Source organism: Myxocyprinus asiaticus, chromosome 14 (assembly GCF_019703515.2).
Source record: "Myxocyprinus asiaticus isolate MX2 ecotype Aquarium Trade chromosome 14, UBuf_Myxa_2, whole genome shotgun sequence".
NCBI classification, from domain to species: Eukaryota; Metazoa; Chordata; class Actinopteri; order Cypriniformes; family Catostomidae; genus Myxocyprinus; species Myxocyprinus asiaticus.
Genome location: NC_059357.1, coordinates 8,753,398 through 8,781,298, shown reverse-complemented (window position 1 = coordinate 8,781,298; position 27,901 = coordinate 8,753,398). Strand labels below are relative to the sequence as shown.

The following is a 27,901-nucleotide window of genomic DNA, read 5'->3' as shown; positions in this document are numbered from 1 at the left end:
CCAAAGACTTAAACTACTTCAGTCTGTGTGCATTGAATTTATTTAATACACGAGTTTCACAATTTGAGTTGAATTACTGAAATAAATGAACTTTTCCACGACATTCTAATTTATTGAGATGCACCTGTATATATATATATATATATATATATATATATATATATATATATATATATATATTATTGTGCATTTATGTGTTAATAAGTTAATACAACATTAAAACTCTAAATGAAATCATTAAGAATGCATGTAGCCTATACTGTGACCCTTCTCTTTAGTCACTTGCTTTCCAGCAAGACGTGACGCAATAGACCGTTGCTTTGGCAATGACATGGCTTTTGTCAAACATGGAAGTGGTGGCAAAAACCATGCGTAAAAAATAAACTTTTATTGGATTACATTGTTGAAAAATGATTCCAAGTGCTCTTGTTGACTGCTGTGGCTTCAAGATCATCAACAGAGCTGACTGGACTGAGGAGATCATTTCAACTCACAACTTTGCAGCAAAAATGTATAGCGAACATGATACATGTTTGTTATTAACTCATATCATTATAGTAATTGTATCGCTAAGAACATGTTTGTATTTATGATGGTTTAGTGTCATATTTTCATTTAATCCTCTAATCTGTCAAATCTAACACAACAGTCAGCGGGCTTTCTTCCACAACTTACTGCGCATGCGCTGACATTTTTGTAAACAAGAGGATTGGTCTATAGAACTTATTCACAGATGCGCCATGTTTGATTTTTAATGGGAATGGAAACAAGGCTGTGAGGGATAGACTTACCATCTCTTGCATGGCATGCATGGTATAAATCTGTAAAAAGCTCCAATATCCCCTCTGGTTTTCTTGAACTCATGTTGTCGGGAGTTTTTTTGTCTACTGAGTGTCCTTGAAAATATATTTTCCCAATGTTTTGTCTGAGGAATGATCCAAAAACACTTAAAACTGCAGTGCAGCCCATTGAAGAGACTGTACATCTATCCCTCACGGCCAAAAATTAATATGGCACTGCTGTGAATAAGGTCTAGCATGTGCTGAATAACATTTATATTTTTTTAATATATTATTTAACAAATACTTTAACAGGTAGTTAAAGTGTAGTTCATTAAAAAAAGTAATTTCTGTCATCACTGCTCACCCTTAAGTCTGAATGAACGTTTCTCTGCCATGGAACAAAAAAGGAGATGTTAAGCAAAACGTATAGTCTCAGTCACCATTCACTGTCACTGCATCTTGTTTTTCATTCAATGTAAGTGAATGGTGACTGAAACTCCCTAATATCTCCTTTTGATATCCACTGAAATAAGAAAGTCATACAGGTTTGCAACAGCATGAAGGTAAAGTAAGTGTTGACAATTTTCATTTTTGAGTGAAATATCTCAAATCATTGGTCTGAATAACTCGCAGCATCATGCAGCTTGCTCTGTCTTGTCTGTCCGTGCGCTGTCAGTGTCCTCTTTGCTCCGCGACGTTATCACTGAGTGAGAAAAGGGACGTGTGGCGTGAGAACAGTGTCAATTATTTTGGCATCCCTAGATCTAGAGAGATGGAGATGAGAGATATAACAGGTGTAACTCTGCAGCTGAGTAGTTCTGTTAGCTTTACAATTCTTGTCAAAGGTATAGTGTAAAATAAGGAAGTGCTAAGATTTGAAAGGCGTCAAAAGACGCTCCAACCTCGCGTGCTTGCAAATTGAAATGTTGACGGCTTTGTCGACTATATACAGAAGCGACAGTGTTAGCGCATCACTCGCTTACAGAGACGCAAAACAACGCCATTTGCATTTCTGATTAACGGGTTTATGAAGGTTTATACATGTGTAACATCGTAAGTTCAATAAAAATGCGCTTCCCTGCGCGCGCTCACACTAAACTCAAGCGTCAACTGACTAAATGACGGATGCACGAGAGAGAGAGAGAGAGAGAGAGAGAGAGAGAGAGAGAGAGAGAGAGAGAGAGAGAGAGAGAGAGAGAGAGAGAGAGAGAGAGAGAGATTCTGCTGTTTTAAGCGTCTCCTCTATTCACGCCGCACAATTTAAGACCTCAGCAAACGAAATTTAAGACTTCTTGTAATTTATTTAAGATATTTAAGACTTTTTATGGCCTTAAATTGTAAAAAGTAAATTTAAGACTTTTTAAGGACCGCGGAAACCCTGGTTGTTGAGTACTTAATTAATCAAATGTAGTTTTCTTTTTTTTTTTTATATATAAATTCCAAGTTAAAATACTGAAATGATGAGTGTTAGTTGAGTGTGTCCATTAATTTCTTGCAGTGAAATCATCTTCCAAATCTCATTTAATCAATATTTTAGTCATGTGTCATATTTCCCTAAAAAGGGAGTTTATTCAGCATAATTTAACAAAATTTTTTCATTTACAGTTCCCTTTTTGCTGTGGGAGAAGTAGTGTGTGTTTCTGATTGGCTACAGAAAGCAAAGGAAAGTTCAACTTTTGTCCAATCAAGGTCAAGGAAATTCCTACAAGCTTTGTCATTGGGTGAAATGGACCCGGAAGTGGATACGCCTGACATTGACGGAAAATTTCTCTAGTAACCACAAACAGCGGATTTATGAACATTATCTTGCCTTTCATTCAAATAAATAAATGCAATACTTTGCAACGGTATCTTCCGATTACCGAGAATGGGATCTAAAGATGTTAAACTCTGGGACGTTTTTTCATACGAGAGTCTCGTGCATGCAGTCGCCGGTGCAATGGTAATAAACAGACTACTATTAGTGCATCTTTTCCTGTTTACCTGTTTTATGTTTTAGTGTTATTACATGTTTTTTTTTATTATTATTATTATTATAAAAAAGACTATATATTGATAAAAATAACTATAAGGCAGCTCTTCATATATTCGACAGTTTTTATAATTTTTTGTTCCTTTGTACTTTAAAAGTCCACATTGTTGAGGGCAAAATCATGCAAGAAGTTCTCACTTGTGTCTAGTTGAAAGAATTTTGACATTAAAACCATAACACTAATTTTAAAATTACATCTTACGTCACGAAGTGTTAAGGCCAACTTATGGCTTTATTTTAGGTCACAAAAGTCTTACAAAATCAACCCAAAATGTTGAAATCATTGGACGTTCAAAGAAATTATAATACATTGACTCAAGGATCACAGCTGCACGAAAACATGCATGAGTGAACCTAACATTGACGTCACAGTGCTAAAATATGACTCCATGTGTTAATGAGGTAAACGTACTGTGCATTAAAATCTGTTTGATGTTGTTTGTTTGTTTGTTTGTAGGGCAGTGTGACGGCAATGACTGTTTTCTTTCCTCTTGACACAGCTCGACTCCGGCTGCAAGGTACAAAAGCCAATTCATTGGTGTATTGGTGTTGATTTAATATAATTAACTTTAATATAAATAGAGTTTAACATAATTTTGTTTTCAGTTGATGAAAAGAGGAAAGCCAAGTCCACTCCAGCCATTCTGGCTGAGATCTTAAAGGAGGAGGGTCTGTAAGTTATTAAACATGCACTGAAACCCTTTTAGAACACATTACTAAACAGCTGTGTGCCTTTGTATTTACATGTGTGTCACTGACTATAGCTGATTTTATTTCACTGTGTTTTAAGTGACTAACTCATTTTGTTTCACTCTCCAGGTTAGCTCCATATAGAGGCTGGTTTCCAGTGATCTGCAGTCTCTGCTGCTCGAACTTTGTTTACTTTTATTGTTTCCATAGTCTGAAGGCCACCTGGCTACAAGGTCAGAGGTCAACAACAGGACGAGACCTCATCATTGGCATTGCTGCAGGTTTACTCATTTAAAAAACATTTAAAGGGATAATTCACAGAGGGAGGTGAAAAACAGAGGGACTTAAAGGGATAGTTCACCCAAAAATGAAAATTCTCTCATCATTTACTCACCCTCATGCCATCCCAGATGTGTATGACTTTCTTTCTTCTACTGAACACAAACAGCTATTTTTAGATAAATATTTCAGCTCTGTAGGTCCATACAATGAAAGTGAATGGTGGCCAGAACTTTGAAGGTCCAAAAGGCACATAAAAGCAGCATAAAAATAATCCCTAAGACTCCAGTGGTTACATCCATGTATTCAGAAGTGATATGATAGTTGTGGGAGAGAAATATATCAATATTCATGTCCTTTTTTACCATAAATCTCCACTTTCACTTTCACATTTGTCATCTTTTGTTTTTGCCGATTCACATTCTTTGAGCATATCACCACCTACTGGGCAGTGAGGATACTTTATAGTAAAAAAAAGGATCTCAGTATTGATCTATTTCTCACCCACACATATCATATTGCTTCTTAAGTCATGGATTTTACCACTGGTGTGGATTACTTCTATGCTGCTTTTATGGGATTTTTGGAGCTTCAAATTCTGGCCACCATTCACTTACATTGTATGGACCTACAGAGCTGAGATATTCTTCTAAAAATGTTCATTTGTGTTCTGCAGAAGAAAGAAAGTCATACACATCTGGGATGCCATGAGAGTGAGTAAATGATGAGAGAATTGAACATGCACTATTCACAATGTTTACATGACATTTGTCTCATTTGTGGTGAATTTAGGTGTTGTGAATGTTCTTGTGACCACTCCGCTCTGGGTGGTCAATACCAGACTCAAACTGCAGGGAGCGAAATTCAGAAATGAGGACATACAGCCCACACACTACAAAGGAATTATGGGTAAAAGACATCAGGCATGACATATAAACAATTAAAATATGTGGTAGGTGATTCCTTTAGAGGTCATCTTTTTTCTGTTTCCTTCTGTCTAGATGCGTTTGCGCAGATCATACAGCAGGAAGGAGTGGGAGCGTTGTGGAATGGGACGTTTCCCTCTCTGCTACTGGTGATGAATCCAGCTGTGCAGTTCATGATCTATGAGGGTTTAAAGAGGCAGCTCATGAGAGGAGTGCATAGAGAGGTCAGGCCAGCACCCTTCACTCAAGGTTTTTTTTTTTTTTAATTGAATTACAAATATTTAACACATTAGATGTCCATGAGCTTTTGTTTTTATCAACATCCAAATTTTAGCTTAACATTTTGGGTAACACTTTACAATAAGGTTGTATTTGTTAACATAAACTAACAATGAACAATACTTTTACAGCATTGATTTATGTTGGTCAGTGTTACTGTAATTTCAACATATACTAATACATTATTAAAACTGAAAGTTGTACATGGTAACATTAGTAAATTATATATGAACTAACATGAAATAACAACTGTATTTCTATTAAGTAAAACTAACCAAGATCAATAAATGCTGCAATAAAATATTGGTCCTTGTTAGTTCATCATACAGAATGCATTTACTAATGTTAACAAATAGAACCTTATTGTAAAGTGTTACCAAATTTTGTATGAATTTATCAAAGTGATTATTTAAGTGCTGTGATGGTCACCATTTTTCCTTAACTAGTTTATTTTAAATGGTCCTTTTTCAGTAAATACTTAATGTAGTCTCTCATTTAAAGGGATAGTTCTCTCAAAAATGACAATTCTGTCATTATTCACTCAACCTCATGTTGTTCCAAATCCATATGACTTAGTGCCTTCTGAATTACACAAAAGGGAGTGTTAGGAAGAATGTTAGCCTTAGTCACTATTCACTTTCATTGTACTGAAAAGTCAAGCGATGAAAGTGAATGATGACTGAGGCTGTCATTCTGCCTGAAATCGTCTTTTATGTTCATGAATAAAAGAAGATCATAAGCGTTTGGAACGACATGAAGGTGAGTAATTGATGTCGGAATTTTCATTTTTGAGTGAACTGGCATTTTAAAACTGAAAACCTTAACATGCGAAGAATAAAGATGAATAGACAGCATATGATATAAAGATATGAGCCAAATCTTTGTTGCCTGGGAGATGGGAACAACAGCATGATCTTTAAGTTTGCACAGAGGATGATTTGAATGACAGAATGGATTCACTCATCCAGATCTTGAGTGAGTCAGTGCAGCATCTGTTGAGTAAGAGTAAATGAATCCACACATGACTGTAGAGATGTGCATTGTTACCATAGAAACATGGCTGGTAACATAGAAATAAGATTATGCAACTCCATGATAACCGTTGATGATGCTACTGTCCAATTAAGTATAATTTCTGCACATAAAATATCATGGTTTCTCACATGCAGGTACATATGCAAAAAGTGACATTTCGTCTGTCTTAACAGCATGAATGAGTTTGCAATGAGTGGTTGCTGTCATGTCAATTTACCCAAATGTCCAAATTATTGATGTCATTTTCTAAAGGTTGGTTATGTTTTCATGTTTTTGTTGTTTTTTTCTGATTGTTAAAAGCTCTCATCTCTGGAGGTGTTTTTTATTGGAGCCATTGCCAAGGCGATAGCTACCACGATAACCTACCCACTACAGACAGTTCAGTCTGTTCTACGGGTAAGATGCCCACTTTTTTTTTAGTATGTTTGTTGTATAACTTTGCACAAGCAGCTGCTATTCAGTATGTTAAACCACAGTTTCTTGAGGCAAGCATCATTATTACTATTGCTCATACTTAAAGGGATAGTTCACCAAAAATGAAAATTATGGCATCAATTACCCACCCTTATGTTGTTCCAAACCCATATGGCTTTCTTTCTTCCATGGAACATAAAAGTAGATGTTAGGCTGAATATTAGCCTCAATCACCATTCACTTTCTTTGTATCTTTTTCCATACAATTAAAGTGAGCTGCATACTCACACAAAAAATTGAGTTCATTATGTAATTTGAGTAATGTTATGATTGTCTGTTGTTTAGTTTGGACAACACGGGCAGCCCAGAGAACAGTCCAAACTACTGAACAGCCTGAGATCTGTTATGTGTCTGCTTATCAACAGAGTCAGGTATAATACACGCACTCAAAGTCACACACTTTAAAGGGATAATTCACCCCAAAATGAAAATTCTGTCATCATTTACTCACCCTCATATTGTTCCAAACCCATATGACCTTCTTACATTCTGCCTAACATCTCCTGTTGTGTTTCACTAAGTTTTGTCACGATACCAACATTTCAATAGACTGTAGAGGCTACCGATACCAGTAAAATTTAATTGATTTAAATTTAATTGATTCTCAATACCAATTTGAAAAATAGGTAATCTGCTATTGAACACACTTTAAGCCTAATTAAATGGAAAATTTTAACATCAATAATAAATTAAAACAATAGCCTGTTTCCTTTGAGTGTTTCTTAAGTGAACATAGCTTCAAGTAGGACCCTATGAAATCAGTTTTCTTTTTTCCCAAATTTCACATTTTCTTTTTTTCTCCAGAATTACATGTTAAAGTTTAATAAAATTTTATCATCAACATTGTGTCTAATAAAATGAATCCAAACTTTAATCAAATGAAAATAGAAAAATTTTCAACATACCATGCATTTTGCACAAATGTATTTATTGTATTTTTTTATCAATTGGAGTGCTGTAAAGATCCTCACAACATAATCTAAAACACAACATTGGTCTTATTTATTTCAAATGAAGTGCTGCACAACAGAGCATCACAAGCCTCAGCTTTCTGTTCTTGTCTGACAGAAGTGGAACCCAACGTGGTCTTCAGCAGTTGTAGCCCATCCGCCTCAAGTTTCGATGTGTTGTGCATTCTGAGATGCTGTTCTACTCACTACAATTGGTTATCTGAGTTACCATAGTCTTTCTGTCAGCTTGAACCAGTCTGGCCATTCTCTGTTGACCTCTCTCATCAACAAGGCGTTTCCATCCGCAGAACTGCCGCTCACTTGATGTTTTTGTTTTTATTAAAAATGGGATCAGCACTTGATCCCATTTTTAATTTTTTGACATGGCTGAAATTCATTGGACAAATGTTGCGAGCTAAACGTTCTCAACCTCTCGGGGGCACATTAGGACCCTGATGCCAAATCCTCCATTGAGCAGCATTAAAATCTCATATTTGCACACTAAACGGTATCATTGTTGAAATATTTTTATTTTGAGGAATGGTGCCTGAAAAACAAATAGAAATCTGCCTAAGCAGTCTTTATAAAAATATTTGTGTTAAAAAAAAAATAATATTAGTCATTGTCCTGTAAACATAAAGGACTCCCAGCAAACATAGAATGTTTTCCTATCGTTAGTTTATGGTTCCCATTTGGTTATTTTTTGGGAGCCAACACCTAACGTTCTAGGAATGTTCTTTTTGGACTTTATTTTTTAACCATAAATGATCCTTCCTAGAATGTTCTAGGAACCAAAAAAGTGTTAGTTGGGCTCAATAAGGCGTTTCCGTCTGCAGAACTGCCACTCACTGGATGTTTTTTGTTTTTGGCACCATTCTGAGTAAACTCTAGAGACAGTTGTGTGTGAAAATCCCAGATGATCAGCAGTTACAGAAATACTCAAACCAGCCCGTCTGGCACCAACAATCATGCCATCGTTGAAATCACTGAGATCCCATTTTTTTCTCCCCATTCTGATGGTTGATGCGAACTTTAACTGAAGCTCTTGACCCGTATCTGTATGATTTTATGCATTGCACTGCTGCCACACGATTGGCTGATTAGATAATCGCATGAATAAGTAGGTGTACAGGTGTTCCTAATAAAGTGCTCAGTAAATGTAGGTTCAACATAATAATAATAATAATAATAAAATACATTTTACTAAACACTAGTAATATATTCCTGTCGCAATTTCTTAAATTTCATGCGTCAAGCTTTTATTTTGAATCAAACTTTTATTTTGACATGAAGGCTTTTCCGGTTCTGTTTTGATGGTAGTTTCAGACTTCCGGATAAGACGTTGGTTATATGACCCAGTGATTATTGAATCACAGAATGCTGTGATTCAGTTATATAAATCTGTAGTCTGCAGGTGCTGCTCGCGTCACAGTGAATGAGCACCCTTTCATCTACTTCAGTAAGCACAGCACTTGATGCTCATAAAATGCTGTGTTTTGATCATGTTTTGAGCGACTTCACACATTCACTTTACAGTGCGCAGTACCTGCAGACTAAATTGTTATTTTATTAAATCACATCCATTTGTGGCTTAATAATCACACGAAGATGTATCACAATTTTAATTTAATTAATTGCCCATTTAAGTGTAAAGGAATCACAGAATACGTGCTCAATTAAGCATGTGAGCATTTGTAAGCAGCCGTCTGTAAGTTATGGCACTTTTCCACTGCACGTTACGGTTTGACTCGACTCGCTTTACATTTCTGAGCTTGCTTTTCCACTGCAGTTTAGTGCAGCCTCAACATGGGTGGGATTATAGGCTGATTTTCAGTTGCACCGCCTCTACTGCTGTGACATCATCTTAAACGCGACACAAACACACAACAAAGGAGCAATGGAGGATATCATAGAAATGGTGTTCTTGATTCTCGGCTTGTGCCTGTTTTTCACAGCAAGATAACAAACTTTGTTTCAAAAGAGGCTGACGGCAGCAAGACAAAATACTGCTAAAGAAACAGGAGAATTTGGGAAATCATACACCAAAGCACAGTCGAGGACATCACTGTGTTAGCTCAAAGACGACGCACAAGGGTAAGCTAACCTGCCATCTAGCTTATAGCAATGACGCTAGTAGTGACGATTTTCTCTGATCAATCAGTGATCTGCAGGGTTTTGACGTCACATTTATTATTGGCTCGGCTCGCTTGGAACCTTGACCGAGGTGGTACTAAAAAAAGTACCAGGTACCAGGTACTATCCACAGTGGAAAACCCCCAAAAAGCGAGCAGAGTCCAGTCGAGCCGTACCGTGCAGTGGAAAAGCCCCATTAGAAAGCATGCGGGGACCAAACTGAGTCCGTTCTTGATACTACCGGTACTGTAGAAACACTGGTATTGTTACTGTTACTGGTACTATTACTTTTTTATATTTTAGTATCAACTTGGTATCGAAATACCAGTACTTTTGACATCACTAGTTTCATGGAATAAAGAAGGTCAACAACATTAGGATGAGTAAATGATGACAGAATTTTCATTTTTGGTTAAGCTCTCCCTTCAACATAGACAAAAAAACACAAAAAACAAGAGTTAATTGATCCCAGAGGAGGAATCCAGGATCTGTCCTGACACATTTCACTTTAATTAACTACTTTATTATACCTTGCATTGCAAAGTAGTGAAAATATTTAGTTCTCTACAGTTCATGAGTACCTGAACTGTCACACAAGTTAGTTTCAAATGAAAGTGACTCATTGTTTGTTGACTGATTAACTGCAGGAAGTGGGGTGTGCTGGGATTGTTTAAAGGCCTGGAAGCAAAGCTTCTTCAGACGGTCCTCACTGCTGCGCTGATGTTCTTACTGTATGAGAAGATCGCTAGCGCCACCTTCAGGGTCATGGGGGTCAAACACCTTGTGACATCCCACTGACCTCGGAGCGTTTATGTCCTCACTAATGTCAGAGGAACTTAATGTGCTGCCCTGAGTATGTATGTGTTATGACTAGTCGACGACCGATATGGGTGTTTTTATCTGGAGATATCAGTTAAATGATCACTTATTTAACACAATATTTACTCAGTAAGACCTGTAATGGATCGACGGCCAGGTTGCTTTTTAGGTAGTGTTTTAAAAGAACATTTGATTTAAAATATGGACTATATTAATGTGTAACAAAAACCTCGGAACTGGTTTTCTAGTTCTGTGTAAATAATGCTTGATTGTACTTGGAAACACTGGCCACTGGGACCGCAACAGACCTTTAACCTAAAAGGTTTCGTCTAAATTAAAAAATGGTCCATTTCCACTATTTGTGATGAGGTTGTGGGTTAACCAGTTAGTGAGTCGACTTCATCAGAAGCGTCACATCTCTATTGTGAATGTTACAAACAGAAGAAAGCCCAGGTTCATTTGCATAAAGACACTGAGAATTATATTAGAACAGGAACATTTATAGATGAATGTAAATATGTTTTTATTTTCCTTGATTGTCAGAATGATTCTGTATTATCTAGTGCATTAGATTGTTGTTTAATGTATTTAATATTCACATACCCAAAATCAGTCAGATGAATTAATTTTTATATTATTCATATAAACTATTAAATAGATTGTCACAAATTGTGGTGTATAGATTTTTTACAATAAAATGAATGCTCCAAGTTAATGCAGTATAAAATGGTGTCTTAATATATTAAATGTACTTATGAACCTCTGTGAACCACATTTTTACCACAGTCAGGAAAACAGATATTTACACTACTTCAACTCTTGGCGGCAGTAAAATCATGTGTTTAGTTGTTCTTCATCCGAGAGTGCATTACCCCTTTATTTGTGTAAGCAGATGAAAAAGAGACATTTTTAACAACAGTAATTCAAATAGGATCATTAAGTAATGGATGTTTTTTGGGTTCAACCTCTATGGAAATGTGGCCGTCTTAAAGTTATTTTTTGTCTAGCTGCAGTGCTCAATATTCTTTGCTCTTTCCAGTGTAAACCACCTTGTGTTTCAGGTGTATTTTGGGTACATCTGTTTAGACATTTTGTGAGTCATCATTTTGACACACTAATTTAAATATTTAAATGTCAAAAACAACGAATGAGCAAGAATATAAACTGCCACTGGCATTTCTTTTGAAACTGACTGGTTTCTTTGATCAGCACTTCATCCCATTTTTTATTATTTTACATGGGTGAAGTTCATTGGACAAATGTTGCGAGCTGATGCCAAATCCTCCATTGAGCAGCATTAAAATCTCATATTTGCACACTAAAAGTTACAATTGTTGAAATGTTTTTATTGAGGAATTTTACCTGAAAGACAACTAGAAATCTGCCTAATCAATCTCTATAGAAATTATTTCTTGGTAAAACAAAAAATAAATAAAACAAATAATCATAATTGTCTTGTAAACATAAATGACTACAAGCAAACAGAACATTACCATAACGTTAGTTTATGGTTCCTATTTGGTTATTTTATATTCCTACATACTCCTAACGTTCTAGGAATGTTATTTTTGGGTTTTATTTTTTTTAAACATAAATTATCTATCCCAGAACGTTCTGGGAACCAAACATTGTTAGTTAGGGTGTGTACACACTTGTAGTTTGATTCTCTTGGTCCGGACCAAAAAAGAAAAATGATACATTTAGTCCTGGTTCGCTTAGCGTTCACACTGGCATTTTTAACACCGAACCTAAAGATGTAAAACAAAAGGCATCAGGAAAAAGTCACAACCTGATTGGACAGCTTTTATGACGTATTTTTGCGACAGAACTTTCTGAACATCCAAAACAATGTTGGCTGCTGGGCTAAATGCGCTCGTTGAATTTATGTGTGTATATATATATATACACTATATTGCCAAAAGTATTCGCTCACCCATCCAAATAATTGAATTCAGGTGTTCCAATCACTTCCATGGCCACAGGTGTATAAAATGAAGCACCTAGGCATGCAGACTGCTTCTACAAACATTTGTGAAAGAATGGGCCGCTCTCAGGAGCTCAGTGAATTCCAGCGTGGTACTGTGATAGGATGCCACCTGTGCAACAAGTCCAGTCGTGAAATTTCCTTGCTACTAAATATTCCACAGTAAACTGTCAGTGGTATTATAACAAAGTGGAAGCGATTGGGAATGACAGCAACTCAGCCACGAAGTGGTAGGCCACATAAAATGACAGAGCGGGGTCAGCGGATGCTGAGGCGCATAAGTGCGCAGAGGTCGCCAACTTTCTGCAGAGTCAGTCACTACAGACCTCCAAAGTTCATGTGGCCTTCAGATTAGCTCAAGAACAGTGCGTTGAGAGCTTCATGGAATGGGTTTCCATGGCCGAGCAGCTGCATCCAAGCCATACATCACCAAGTGCAATGCAAAGCGTCGGATGCAGTGGTGTAAAGCACGCCGCCACTGGACTCTAGAGCAGTGGAGACGCGTTCTCTGGAGTGACGAATCACGCTTCTCCATCTGGCAATCTGATGGACGAGTCTGGGTTTGGCGGTTGCCAGGAGAACTGTACTTGTCTGACTGCATTGTGCCAACTGTGAAGTTTAGTGGAGGGGGGATTATGGTGTGGGGTTGTTTTTCAGGAGCTGGGCTTGGCCCCTTAGTTCCAGTGAAAGGAACTCTGAATGCTTCAGCATACCAAGTGATTTTGGACAATTCCATGCTCCCAACTTTGTGGGAACAGTTTGGGGATGGCCCCTTCCTGTTCCAACATGACTGCGCACCAGTGCACAAAGCAAGGTCCATAAAGACATGGATGAGTGAGTTTGGTGTGGAAGAACTTGACTGGCCTGCACAGAGTCCTGACCTCAACCCGATAGAGCACCTTTGGGATGAATTAGAGCGAAGACTGCGAGCCAGGCCGTCTCGTCCAACATCAGTGTCTGACCTCACAAATGCGCTTCTGGAAGAATAGTCAAAAATTCCCATAAACACACTCCTAAACCTTGTGGAAAGCCTTCCCAGAAGAGTTGAAGCTGTTATAGCTGCAAAGGGTGGGTCGACATCATATTAAACCCTATGGATTAAGAATGGGATGTCACTTAAGTTCATATGTGTCTAAAGGCAGATGAGCTAATACTTTTGGCAATATAGTGTATATGGTGGTATTTTTATCAGCTGAGAACAAACAAAGTGCTAATAAAATGTGTAAAGGAGTCAAAACAGCGCCAGGAATTCCTCCGCTGCACACACAAACGAAGATATGCTGCAAGAACGGCTGATGGCGGTTCCGACACCTGTACTGAACTTTAATGGGTAACATAGCTCCTATGATGAGAAGAACCAGGTATGCTTGAGGTCAGTATTAGGCAAATTACTTCCTATTTTTGGTCCGTTTAGACGTCTTTGGTCCATGTTGAGTTCATATATCAGTCGAACCGCACCAGAGTTTGTTTGGAAGCGGACCGAGACCAACTATTCAGACAGTCTCGGTCCGCTTGTTTGGTGCACACCAAGGTTAGGATGGTAGCGTTCACACTTGTTCAAATGAACTGCACTAACAGAGCAATCACACCAGAGTTCGTTTTAATTGAACCAAACCTGCCAAAGATGTGAAGTGGGTGGTTGCCAGAGTAGGCCAACCTCATTATAGGGTGGACCAGGCCCATCCAGGCCCACTTGTGGAGCTGGGCCTGGTTGGGCTGTAATTGCTACATCCTGAGAAAAATAACCTGTATGAAGCAACAATGCCGCTTTGGTTACTTGTTCAAAAGCGGCTTAGACGGTAATTTACACCTGAAAAATTACACAGAGAAACTTTAATAACAACTGAATTCAAAATATACTGTAACATAGAGAAAAAAAAATATTTAGACCCATTGTAACTAGCCACTTCTATAGACCTTTTTCACACTCCAGGTTTTGGAACGCGGAAGTAAACGTTTGCAGGATAAACTTCGACAGCGGTAAATGGAAGTGAATGGGAGATCACAGCAAATATTATTTTCACTTACCCATTTGCTCCAAGACCAAAAGAAAAAATACACTTACATTTGAATGACTTTCAAGACGAGGAAAAAAATAGAGAGTGATGGATTAAGACAGTAAAATGGGTGAAGATGCCAAATTTACTGTCACACTCAAATTTACTGTCACTGTTTTTTTTTTTTTTTTTTTTTTTTTTTTTTTTACTAATTCCAGGGTAATATAACACAAAGCATAATGTTATAAATTTACACTCATTATATAAAAAATGTATAATGTAAAAAAATTGTGAGATTTACCCTGCTAAATAAGGCGGAAACGCGTCATCATAGGCTGTGGAAAAAGGTCAATTAAAATGAATGGAAGAACTTGGAACGGTCAACGGATATAGAAAGCAAGTCCCGCCTTACAGGTAAAAGAACCAGTCACCTTTTAGAAACAGACATCACCTATCAATCAACCCGAGATCACGCATGCGCATTAGCTATACAAGCAGGGAAAATTGCGTTTTTTCTGCGTAATCTGAGGTAAAGAAGCACAATTTATGATTCCAGTATTGTCATAGTTTACTGCTAATTTGAAATATGTTATTTGATCGTAATCTTGACCAATCGTTTTGGAGATTTTGGTCTTTTCCTATTGAAATATATAGGCGCTGCTCTTGTATGCCGCTTGTTTACATTGAAAAATAGCTGCCCGAGTGCAGCAAAGTTGGCTTCTGAGTGGACTGACTTGCTAGAGAGACTTTGGCTGAAGCTGCAAGCAAAACCATTGTGCATTCCCATTGGTTTATTGTTTTCATTAGACTACAGCGAGCAGCGAGTCGATTGGCGTAGAGGGTCAACAAAATTATTTAGCTAACCCTGTCCCGGAAGTTGTCTGAATGAGTCTATTGGTTAACGGCAACGTCTGTTTGCAGGGTACTCGCTCACTATTGGACGAGTCTTAAAAATAGGCGGGTTTACTGGATATCGGAAAAGATTACAGTGAAGTGCAGACCATTGGAATACCAACAGATGGGATGTGTCAACCAATTTAAAGTACGACAACTTAAAAAAAATAAAATAAAATAAAAATTCGTTTGGTGCACAGCCGCGGTACATGCGCTAACTTTTAATCGGATACTTTTCTGGAAGTTGTGTTGTTGAACAGCAGCACATGGAGTGAGTTGGTTTGTTGTGGAGCTACTGTGCCATATGCTTGCTGGGTAAGAATGCCTCTTGCTTGGATCTGTTAATGGCTTTACTAAAGATCTATAAGGGTCGTGATACAGACCGATTTGGTCCCATTGGGTCATGGGAGGGTGTCTGTGGTCCTGATGCTGTGGAGGTGGGAATGTTATGTAACATCTATCAGGTCTGAGATGAAAACTTCTCTCCTGCAATCATTTGTAGGTTGGTTTTCCAATTTAGCTTACTGTAAGTGCTTGCGATTTAAAGCTTAAATGTATTTACAAGGGACGGATGTAAAGTTGTACATGTTGACTTATCTATCTTCCAACCTGTGTGTTGATGGAAGACAATGGGCTGTTGTCTGTTGACAGATTCGACTCTAGATGAAAGATTCGTACTTTCCATATGCTGTTGTGTTATCTCGTTTTGGTAGTGTGCACAAAGTACCATGCTTTTTCCTATGCATGGTACATGGTTTTTACTGGACATACACCGATCAGCGGCAGAAGAATAACATCTCTGAATGCAGAAGGTTGGCACTGTTTTGGCGGCACGAGGGGGACCTACACAATATTAGGCAGGTGGTTTTAATGTAGTGGCTGATCGTGGATACAATGGTAACTCATATATCCATGGTAATACCATTATATACGAATATGGTAATAATCCAGTCAGGGGCGTAGAACCAAATTTTGGGACCCGGGCACAGAACTATTTTAGGGCCCCATGACCAATTTGGGTTTGTGGTGGGGGATAATATCTAGTATAAAATTTTTAGTTGGATATTTAACAGTGCTAAGTCATAACTTTTTATGATCAAATGCAAATATTATTTGAATCAAGCAATACATTATTAAAACAAATATACAAAGCTTACTAACTAAATTAATTATACATGTCTAAGTTTTCTTGTTGGCAAAGTCACCCTAACATTTCTGAAATGAGAAGAGTGCCAGGTTGTTTATTCTATCCTGAGACATTTCTGCTCTCATGTAGTTTTAGAAAGTCTTAACTTGCTAATGGATATTTTGGTGACAATGTCCTTTTAACTTAAATATAAAATAAATTCTTTCTAAACTCATGCTGATAATTATGAAGAGACATTCTAACCTTATAGGTAATCCTTCTTGAAAATATTAATTTTACAAATTATTCTTTGTTTTTTATCATATTGGTTGCATTTTAGCTTTTGAAAAATGGTCAAATTAATTTATATTCCGTCAATAAATGCCTTTAAAACTTCATTTATTATTTTGAATATACTGTATATTTGTTACATGTTTATAGTTTACATGCATGTGGTGGTGTAGTGGACTAAAGCGCATAACTGGTAATCAGAAGGTTGCTGGTTCAACCCCCACAGCCACCACCATTGTGTCCTTGAGCAAGGCACTTAACTCCAGGTTGCTCCAGGGGTATTGTCCCTGTAATCAGGGCACTGTAAGTCGCTTTGGATAAAAGCGTCTGCCAAATGCATAAATGTAAATGTAAATCGTTACTCTTTAAATAGACAACGGCATCTGAGCACAATGACAGGTGATATTGTTCCTCACATATTCTTTTGGTGGCTTAATGTGAGGAAAATTTCACCTGTATCTCATGGAGTTCTGAAAAAAACCCAAAAAACATTTAGGCATCATAGATAAACATCTGATGGTAAATTTTGCACTGAATTAAAATATGTTTATACAGTAGATGCATGAGGCTGATGTTGACAGTTTGATTTGAATTGTGCACGTCACTTTATTAAGCAAGCATCTGATTGTTGTTCACTGTTTAAAAACTGCATTATTAGTTTTATTTTCTCGCCAAAAGCAATTTTTTCCTCTCGCATTTGCCACGTGACAAGTGTTAATTTTGGACCATGTTTACATGCATATCAAACAAATATTCACCTATAGCTATGCTGACAGGAATGGCTCCCATTTCACACCTCCCGCTCTTTCTCCACTCCTTTTCCGTTTGAATGTCCGATTTTGGATTCATTTCTACAGATACTTTAAAGGAGTAAGAAAATTACATCATGACGTGTAGTCAGTTTGGACCACGATCTGGCTGATGGACCAGACCACTTTTGCTTTTGTTGAGGGGGGGTGGGGTCGCTAACATGGGAGGAGACAAGGCAGATTATAGGGGAACTCCATATTTTTACAGGTGGAAAACAGAGTCTTGCGATGTTTTTACTATTCACCGATCAGCCACAACATTAAATTCACCTGCCTATGTTTATTTTGTGGCATGGAGTCCACAAAACCTCTGAAGGTGTCCAGTGGTATCTGGCACCAAGACGTTAACAGCAGATCCTTTAAGTCCTGTAAATTGTGAGGTGGGGCCCCCATGGATCGGACATGTTGGTCCAGCACATTCCATAGATGCTCAATCGGATTGAGATCTGGGGAATTTGGAGGCCAAGTCAACACCTTGAACTCTTTGTCATGTTCCTCAAACCATTCCTGAACAATGTTTGCAGTGTGGCAGGGTGAATTATCCTGCTGAAAGAGGCCACTGCCATCAGGGAATACCATTGCCATGAAGGGGTGTACGTGGTCTGCAACAATTTTTAGGTAGGTGGTACGTGCCAAGGTAACATCCACATGAATGCCAGGACCCAATGTTTCCCTGCAGAACATTGTGCAGAGCATCACACTGCCTCCGCCAGCCTGCCTTCTTCCCATAGTGCATCCTGCTGCCATCTCTTCCCCAGGTAAACGACGCACTTGCACCCAGCCATCCACATGATCTAAAAGAAAACGTGATTCATCAGACCAGGCCACCTTCTTCCATTGCTCCGTGGTCCAGTTCTGATGCTCACTTGCCCATTGTAGGCACATTCGGCGGTGGACAGGGGTCAGCATGGGCACTCTGACCGGTCTGCAGCTACGCAGCCCCATACACAGCAAGCTGCGATGCTCTGTGTGTTCTGACACCTTTCTATCATGGCCAGAATTAAGTTTTTCAGCAATTTGTGCTACAGTAGCTCTTCTGTGGGATCGGACCAGACGGAAAAGCCTTCGCTACCCACGTGAATCAATGAGCCATGGGCACCCATGACCCTGTCGCCAGTTCACCAGTTGTCCTTCCTTGGACCACTTTTGGTAGGTACTAACCACTGCATACCGGGAACATCCCACAAGACCTGCCGTTTTGGAGATGCTCTGACCCAGTCATCTAGCTGTCACAATTTGGCCCTTGTCAAAGTCACTCTGATCCTTACGCTTGCCCATTTTTCCTGCTTCCAATACATGAAATGTAAGAACCGACTGTCCACTTGCTGCCTAATATATCCCACCCCTTGACAGGTGCCATTGTAACGAGATAATCAATGTTATTCACCTGTCAGTGGTCAATGTTGTGGCTGATCAGTGTGTGTGTGTGTGTAATATATATATATATATATATAAACAAAAGATAATATGATGGAATATCAATGAAGCCTTTCTGTGAAGCCTGCTACTCAGGTCCATCATTACCCATGGTCGATGCCCCTGAATCCAGTATCATGCATCAAAATGCCATTGTATTACTAATCTTATACCATCATTGTACGATGTAATGCCACAGTACTTTTCTGTAAGGTTCATGTCAGTCTGGCTAAAGATCATAAATATCACCATTAAAACTCAATGTAAAGTTTTACACATTAGCAGTTTAACATCCTGTTTATCATTAATAATACAAATGGCTGTTAATGGTTTGTCGATTAAAATTATTATAAGCTTGTTAGGGTTCAAAGTTCTGTTGTAAGTATTTTGAGATGCATTGCCTGATGCATGAGAGTTATTGATCAGCTTTTCTGTCATATCAGCATTTCAGCTGCATGATGGAAGTACAGTATGAATACACAGTATCCCACTGTTTATCATCAACAAGCATGTTTAAAGTGAGTCTGCTGATATTTCATAGTGACAAAAAAATTAAAATGGATAGAAAGAACTCAAACATCCTGCGGTGCTCAGTTTCAGACCAAATAGTTTGAAATAAAACAGCTTAAATTTGTAATAGCAGCTTATACTGCATTTTGGCACTAAATAGTGTCATATACCAGCCCTCATGTATACCTTTCTCACTTTCAAATGGCTCCTATTTATTAAAGGAATGTTCCGGGTTCAAAACAAGTTCAGCTCTATAAACAACATATTACTGGCTTTGCATGTTCATGACAGGAGTTGAAAAATTGGATTGCACATACAAGGTTACTAAGTGATTCAATCACACAAGTCATGTTTATAGTTTAATGCTTATTTATTATGGCTATACTTCCAAAGTAGTTTATATTTTAGTCTAACGTTTATCTCGGTGACATGCTTTGTCTCATAGACTTCCATTGCACACTGATGAGCCAAAACATTATGACCACCCACAGGTGAAGAAAATAACATTGATCATCTCCTAACAAGGCCACATGTCAAGGTCTGGGTAGATTAGATGGTAAGTGAACAATCAGTTCTCGTATTCAACATGTTGAATGCAGGAGAAATGGGCAGGAGTAAAGACCTGAGCGACAACACAGTGCATCGTACCCTGCTGCATATGGGGCTGCGTAGTAGCAGATTGGTCAGAGTGCCCATGATGACACCGTCGAAAGCACCTACAATGGGTGTCGGAACTGGAACTTGGAGCTGTGGAAGAAGGTCACCTGGTCCGATGAGTCCCGTTTTCTTTAACATCACGTGGACGGCCTTGTACGTGTGCGCTGTTTACCTGGGGAAGTGATGGCACCAGGATGCACTGTGGGAAGATGACAAGCCGGTGGAGGGAGTGCTCTGGACAATGTTCTGCTGGGAAACCCTGGGTCCAGCCATTCATGTGGACGTCAATTTGAAACGTGCCACCATTTAAACATCGTTGCAGACCAGGTACATTCCTTTATGGCAGTGGTGTTCCATGATGGCAGTGGCCTCTTTCATCAGGATAATGCGCCCTGCTACACTGCACACATTGTTCGGGAATGGTTTGAGGAATGTGATGAAGAGTTCAAGGTGTTGCCCTGTCCTCCAAATTCCCCAGATCTCAGTTCTATTGAGCATCTGTGGGATTTGCTGGACCAACAAGTCCGATCCATGGCGGCTCCACCTCGCAACTTACAGGACTTGAAGGATCTGCTGCTAATGTCTTGGTGCCAGATACCACTGGACACCTTCAGAGGTCTTTAGAGTCCATGCCTCAGCGGGTCGGTGCTGTTTTGGCGGCACTCTGAGGACCAACAGCATATTAGGCAGGTGGTCATAATGTTTTGGCTCATTTGGTGTAAGTGCATTACTGTACACATAATTTTTGTTTGATTTTACAAACTCGGGGACCTGTTGAAATGATTTTGTTTCATAATCGACAGCATGCCACAGATGCAAAACAGATTAACTTGTATGAACCCGGAACATTCCTAAAAGCAACTTCTTGTTATTCCTTGTATGAGATCAGTATCATCTTGCATAATCTTTATAAAAAGTAAAAGTCTGTCTGTATGTATGTAGCAATATGGGCTTGACTGCAGGCCTCTAATGTAATTATATCTATTTGATGTTTACGTTTTCATTTGCTAATCTCTCGCTTTTTTTTTTCTTCTTTTTTCTCAGTTACTGCTGTCACACATCTGAAATGGAAACTCTCAGGATCGTGTTGAACGGGAAATAAACCAGGTACACCAAATCACAGGCACCCACATATAAAAACACCTCTGGGCAATTTTTCCCCCTTCACATAAGGCTCATGTTTATTTTGCTACTGTTCCGCATACACCTCACGAAACCCATATTCTCTGCGGTTCTCCTAATTGTAGGTAGTTAATTTGATGTAACATCATATAACTAAGAAAACCACATGTGTGTTAACTAAAGTAATATCTGCAGGGCAATGCTTATGCCACACCCGTGGGTGACAGTCTATAGAAGGGGTCGTGACCTTTTTGACATAGAGTGGCATTTTTTTATTTTCCTGGTCAATGGCTGTGCCAACCATGGTTTACCTGGATTTTGGAGGGTGTACCTGTATGCTGGGTTGGAAATCTCAAGGATTAATAGTGGTGTTTTCCTTATTACATGACGTGTTGTTCTGAAAGCAAAAAGAAACAAATGAAACACGGAATGTAGGCTGTCATCCGCGTAGCCTGACCAAAGCAAAGCGGGCGCGTTTACTCACGCGATTAGCCAAACGCGAAGCGCTGCCGGCTCGTGATGTGCGAATGGCTTGCATGTGCTGCACAAGTCTGTTGGATATACTGCAGTCTCGTTACATTTTTACTTTTTGTTTAGCCTCCCATTCAGCTCATGACAACATGCTGCATGATCACGAGGAAAGGTTACATCAAGATGTAAACTGGAATGCAGGTGCGGAATTTCATACGAGTAAAACAGTCTACTCCTCTGTCGCCAATGATTACCCCTCCGCGTGCCAATGCTGGCACACGTGCCTAGGGTTGCAAAGGGGCGGAAACTTTCCGGTAAATTTCCGGAAACTTTCCAGAAACTTTCCTTGGGAAGTTAAGCTGGGGAATTTTGGAAATATTGGAAAAAACTTTGGACACTTGGTTAAATGCTGCTGCATCTTTGTGGCATTCTTAACATAGGTCTTTGCACAGTATTTGCAAATGTACACAGCCTTTCCTTGTACATTGCCTGAGTTGAAATGTATCCACACTTAAGATGGCGCACGTGGCATTGTTCTGTAGAGTAAGATTAGAAAAAATCTTGTAAAAAACACTAATGCAATGCCATGCACAGATATATAAATAGTTAGCTAAACAATTGGAATATTCTGGAATGGTAAAAATATTTTACAATTGATGCAGGACAAATGAATAGAAATAGGCTAGATGAACACTCCTCAATCAGCATGCTAAATCAAAATATAACCTACGTTCTTGTATGATAACAGAAAACTGGCTAGCAGAAAGAAGAAGAAACAGCATCACAGTTGAGCTAGCTAGCACCATGTTAGTTAGCCTCTTAAATTGTCAATGAAATGGTGTTAGCTAGCTTACATTTAGCATATCTGATTTACTGGCTAGCTAGCTAAAGTATAAAAACATTTTGATTTAGTATTTGCTAGTTAAACTTTAATACCATAGATCAAATATATTTACCCTAGTAATGTCATCAAAACTTACGTGACTGGATGTAGTCCTTGAGCTCAAATGCAGTAGTGTGGCTTCAATAGTCCTGCTGTAGTAAGTAGCCTGCAGTAAGTAGTGTGCTGTGTGCATGTGATTGAGGAATGCGCTGAATTTGCATTAAATTTAACCAAGATTATGCTGCAAGGTGTTTTTTTTTTTTTTTTTTAATCTAATTTTAAGTTCCCTGTTATAGGCTAACTTGCAATTTTGCAAATTTCCAGTATATTCCCATTAATTCCCATATATTCCCGTTAATTCCCATGGAAAGTTTCCGACTTTGAAAATTCCCGGAATTTTGCTCTACGCATGCCATAGGTTGCCGACCCCTGGTCTATAGCCTAGTAGCAATGCAAAACAATCACAATTTATCTTTTAAAAAATTCTACATTCTGTCTATTAATATTGTCATTAAAGTGCATGTATAATGACATGAACTGTCACTGTTTAAAATAATGTGTACAATTTACAAGTATTTAAATTAAGCTTACATTCATTTGTATAACAGCACTTGTTGAACTGCTGCCATTCTTAAAGAGACAGTACCGTTTACTGTCTCTTTAAGAATTGCAGCAGTTCAACAAGTGCCCCAAATGTGTGATTTGCCATCCGTGCTATGTGTGATTTGAATGAATGTTTCTTTTTACTTTTGGATAAACAACTGACTGTAAAGGAACAGAAAGGATATTAAAAGACACATTACTTTATAAAAGCTGTGTGCGTGGATCTTATCTTTCATGGATGCATTGCACGGATGAAATGTCAATTTTTAATTTCAAGCACTTTTAAGCACTTTTCTTCAAAACAAGCCGATTTTCCAGGTATTCCAGGACTGAAATTTATAAAAGCTCAATTTAAGCATTTTAAGAGCTTTGAGGAACTTTTGTGCGAACCCTGTAAACCGTGAAGAAAAAAGCGACAGTGAGATTTTGATGTTTGACGAGTTATTTTAAATTATGATCACATGGACAGAAAACTATAGTCACGTTCACACATACAGCCTTTTCAGAAAATGATTTTAAACAATTTAGAAGTCATGTGTGAACACAAACCTTTTGAAAATACTGGTATTATTTTGCTCTGACAATTTTCCTTAATGTGAAGATGTATTCCTTATTGATGGTATGTATGAACAGCACATTTGGTACATTTACCAGTAAAGGCAACCCAACGATTTTCCTGTAATTTATGTGGTTGCATGTGTGAACGGGGCTACTGTTGCAAATTTCGAAGTTGTTGAAAAATCCCTAGAATATTGTTTTAAGTGCAGAATGGAGTTCTGGCTGGCTGTGGAGCTCTGGATTCTGACTGTCAGTTGACATTGTGGATAACTTGGTTGAGTACCAGGGTGTTGACATAGATGCATCTGTCAAGGATTAGTCCGTTGCTGCTGTGCCGAGGCAATGGGCACTCAGCGTGATATTCTGACCCAGTGAACTCATCTTTTGGGTTAAGTGTCTGGTCTTAAACTGTTGCCTTGCCTCTACCCCATTTGCTTTGTAAACAGAAAAACGTAATCATCTAACTGTATAAAGCGCCTGCTGTTGAAGCCTCTTGTACCGTTGGTAAGTATTTTAGAGGAAAGATTCATCACAAAGGGAAAGATAGTTTGCATTTTCAACCCAGATAAAATCAAATGTACTGACCACAAATGCTAAAGAAATGACTGAAACCACAGTATAAATGGCTAGTGCATTATTTAATGCATTTTGAAATAATAAATTAATTTTTAATTAAAGTGTTGAAAGAGAAGTTTGTCTTTTTTCATATGTGTCATATGACAGGTACAGTGTCAAGAAAAAGTATGCGAACTGTTTAGAATTAGCTGTTTTCTTGGGTTTTTTTGCATTAATTGGTCATAAAATGTGATCTCATTTTCATCTAAGTCACAAGTAAAGACAAACAATTATAATCTTTCATGTCTTTTTTGAACACATCCCATTAAACATTTACAGTGCTGTGGAAATAGTAAGTGAACCCTTGTATTTAATAACTGGTCAATCCTCCTTTGGCAGCAATAACCTTAACTGAGCGTTTCCACTGCAGATTAGACCTGCACAACATTCAGAAGGAATTTTGACCATTCTTCCTTACAGAACTGCTTTAGCTCAGCCATATTCTTAGGATGTCTGGAGTGAAAGGCTCTCTTGATGTCATTCCACAGCATCTCTATTGGGTTAAGGTCTGGACTCTGACTGGGAAACTCCAAAAGGTGGATGTTCTTTTTTTGAAGCTATTCTGTAGTGGATTTACTTCAATGTTTAGGGTCATTGTTCTGCTGCATCACCCAGCTTCTACTGAGCTTCAGCTGGCGCACAGCCACCCTGACATTATCCTGCAGGATATCTTGATAAACTTGGGAATTAATTTTTCCCTCGATGATGGCAAGCGATCCAGGCCCCGAAGCAGCAAAGCAGCCCCAAATCATGCGGCTCCCTCCACTATACTTCACCATTGGGATGATGTTTTCATGTTGGTATGCGGTGCCCATTTTACACCATGCTGTGTGTTCTTCCCAAACAACAATTCAACATTAGTTTCATCAGTCAACAAATCATTTTCCAAGTAGTGAGTGTCAAGGTGGTCTTTGGCATGCAGAAATGTTTTTGTACTTCCTTTGCCTGTTTAATGCTTTCTGTATTGTAGACTCATGAACAGAGATGTTAACCAGTTCCAATGATTAGCTGTCACTCTAGTTTTTTTTTTTTTTTTTTTTTTTTAATATATAACCTAATTTAGCATTGTGCAGTGTACCCTTTGATTCATCTTGGCTGGATGGCCACTTCTAGGGAGAGTAGCCACAGTACTAAATCGTCTCCATTTATAGACAATTTGTCTACAATCCCTGGCAAAAATTATGGAATCACCACACTTAGAGGATGTTCACCCAGCTTTTTTACCTCGTAGCTAATAAACAAATACAGATATGAAACAACAATCTTTGTTTAATAGCTGAACATTCTGGCTTCGTGAAACATCCCTCAAATAAATTAAATTACATTATTTTAAGTAATGGCATATGTTTTTCCAGATCAAGTAGAGGAAAAAATTATGGAATAACTCAATGTTGAAGTAAAAAATATGGAATCACCTTGTAATTTGCATATCTAAAACAAATACCGGCACAAGTCTAAAAATGCAAATTAGTCTTCAGTTAAAAGAGAGTGCTTACAGACCTTAACAAGCTGTTGGACTTGCCTAATTGAAAGGAAACATGACCCCAACAAGAGAGTTGTCAATTGAAAAATTGGAAAGGATTATAAAACTCCTTGAAGAAGGAAATCCAACACGTGGCAAAAGAAGTTGGTCGTTCCCAGTCAGCAGTGTCTAAAATTTGGTGCAAGTATAAACAAAATGGCTTGGTTATAAAAGGAAAACGTACGGGTAGACCAAGGAAGATGTCAAAGCATCAGGATAGAAAACTCAAAGCAGTATGCCTTGAAAATCGAAAATGCACAACAAAACAAATGAAAAAAAATGGGTGGAAGCAGGAGTCAGTGTTTGTGACAGAACTGTAAGAAATCGGCTGAGAGTAATGGGATTTACATACAGAAAATCCAAACGAAAACCAGCACTAACACCTAAACATTTTGAATTTTTGAAACAATTTAGTATGAGATATACACAAAAACAGAAGAAATCAGGAAGGGGCAAATACTTTTTCACAGCACTGTATGTAGAAATATTATTTTAATCTTTAAAGTGATGGATGGTAAGTGATGTCAGTTAGTGCTGATTGTGCAATATGTTCCCAGAACTTAAGCATCTGTTTCCCATAAAGGTCAATAAATCATATACATTTACTCTGAGTGTATAGAGATGTCTACATCTTCCATTTGTGAACAGTGTGTGTGTGCTTGACCTTGCACTCCGGATGTCAGAGTGTGTGTGCTTGACCTTGCACTCCAGATGTCAGAGAGCATGTTTTAAAGTTGAAAGTGCACTCCTATAGAAGACTTAACTGTTTTTTAACTAAAACAATAAACCACTCGAGGCTGTAGGTAACAATGTAGTTGGCATGATACATTTCTTAATACTTATTCAAAATAAATAAAATGTTTGTCTTCATAATCTTTGATGTGAATACTTGCTCCGTCTTTAAAAAACGATTTTCTTCTTATTTTAAAAAGTTACGTATATTTTGTATTCCCAAAAAGACTTGTTAATAGTGTTCTTATCTTTTTTCATAAACTGTCAATGTTTATAGCTAGATAACTTCTTATAGTTTATCCTTGAATATCCTGTTTCACTCTGAACTGTTGCGGAAGTAAAATGGATTGCGAGTGGCGTGTGCTAAAATCATTGTAACACACGATGTCCAAGTGGCTTGATGCTTTTATAAAACAGCAGCAACTGCAAATTGATATGAAGACACCAATTTAATAATAACAATCATGATGAGCAGTTCTTCTGTCAAATAATTTAGTTAATTAGCCATTATTGTCAAGCAGCATAGCAGATTGGTACATCAAGATAGAATTAAACTGATGTGTGCTCACAGGTGGTTTTATTTTGGCTATCTTACAACTCTTCAAACGTGGCTTGTCCAATCAGAATTTAAAGCCAAAGCTATCCATTTTAAAATGTTTGATAAGCTCTGTAACCAACTGTAAAGCATTGAAAGTATTAACAGACAAACAGTATGCAGGATTAGGGTGTTGAGAGACCTGTGATCACTCTTCACAACACTTCTCACCTCACTCTCAGCACATTTCACTTACCACAAATACTCTCACTATTATTTTTTAGTAGTACTACCCAGAAATGCTCTGTAAGCTAAACAAAGAGGAAGACAATTGAGGATATAAGAGAAACTTGGATGAGAAACCTTCCAGAGATGTAAACAAAATGTGTCTGTCAATCATATTTTCTTTATGACATCACTCATCACCATGGTGATAGATTCCCGCACTGTTTTGTGCAGATGGCCTGATGAGTAGAAAATGTGTGGGTGAGTCACTGAGTTAGCACATGACTAAGCTGTTATCTGAAAAATGGACCTGTAGTTCTCTGTACTCAAACCCTGAAGAGGCCACATTTGTTTTTGACAACGGCTTCTTTCAAAATCACTTCTCTTATTCTGCAATAATACATTACATTTTTTCTGACCCTCTGTGATTAAAGGAATAGTTCACTCAAAAATTAAACTCCCGCCATATTCACTCACCCCCAATGTCATTCCAAACCTGTTATATTTTCCATGGAACACAAAAGGAGAAATTTGGATGAATCGTCACACAGC

The 27,901-nt window shown here is 38.1% G+C and overlaps 2 protein-coding genes across 5 annotated transcripts in view; both read left to right on the top strand.

Annotated features, from left to right (window-relative positions):
* Positions 1–2,512: 2,512 nt before the first annotated feature.
* LOC127451415 (peroxisomal membrane protein PMP34-like) lies at positions 2,513–11,703 on the top strand. 3 transcript variants are annotated; one of them, XM_051716128.1, is made up of 9 exons: positions 2,513–2,724; positions 3,272–3,332; positions 3,421–3,487; positions 3,634–3,785; positions 4,576–4,692; positions 4,785–4,958; positions 6,324–6,419; positions 6,783–6,868; positions 10,228–11,702. In XM_051716128.1, the coding sequence occupies exons 1-9, from the start codon at positions 2,650–2,652 to the stop codon at positions 10,252–10,254; spliced, it is 855 nt and encodes a 284-aa protein (XP_051572088.1). In that variant the 5' UTR covers positions 2,513–2,649; the 3' UTR covers positions 10,255–11,702. The 3 variants fall into 3 exon arrangements, with proteins under 3 accessions (XP_051572088.1, XP_051572087.1, XP_051572089.1); XM_051716127.1 differs by having other exon boundaries at positions 4,785–4,933; positions 10,228–11,697; XM_051716129.1 differs by lacking the exon at positions 6,783–6,868 and having other exon boundaries at positions 10,228–11,703.
* A 3,669-nt stretch (positions 11,704–15,372) lies between these two features.
* LOC127451392 (myocardin-related transcription factor A-like) overlaps positions 15,373–27,901 on the top strand; it is a 68,153-nt gene continuing 55,624 nt past the window's right edge. For both annotated transcript variants that reach the window (XM_051716076.1, XM_051716074.1), the window contains exons 1-2: positions 15,373–15,589; positions 21,128–21,190. The gene's annotated coding sequence lies outside the window, so the exon portion shown is untranslated. The remainder of the gene's footprint in view (positions 15,590–21,127; positions 21,191–27,901) is intronic.

Excerpts from the sequence above, each read along its gene's own strand:
- LOC127451415 (XM_051716127.1), top strand. The coding sequence starts at position 2,650 with ATGGGATCTAAAGATGTTAAACTCTGGGACGTTTTTTCATACGAGAGT. Across the intron at positions 6,420-6,782 it reads CAGTTCAGTCTGTTCTACGG|TTTGGACAACACGGGCAGCC; the intron begins GTAAGATGCCCA and ends TCTGTTGTTTAG. Across the intron at positions 6,869-10,227 it reads CTGCTTATCAACAGAGTCAG|GAAGTGGGGTGTGCTGGGAT; the intron begins GTATAATACACG and ends GATTAACTGCAG.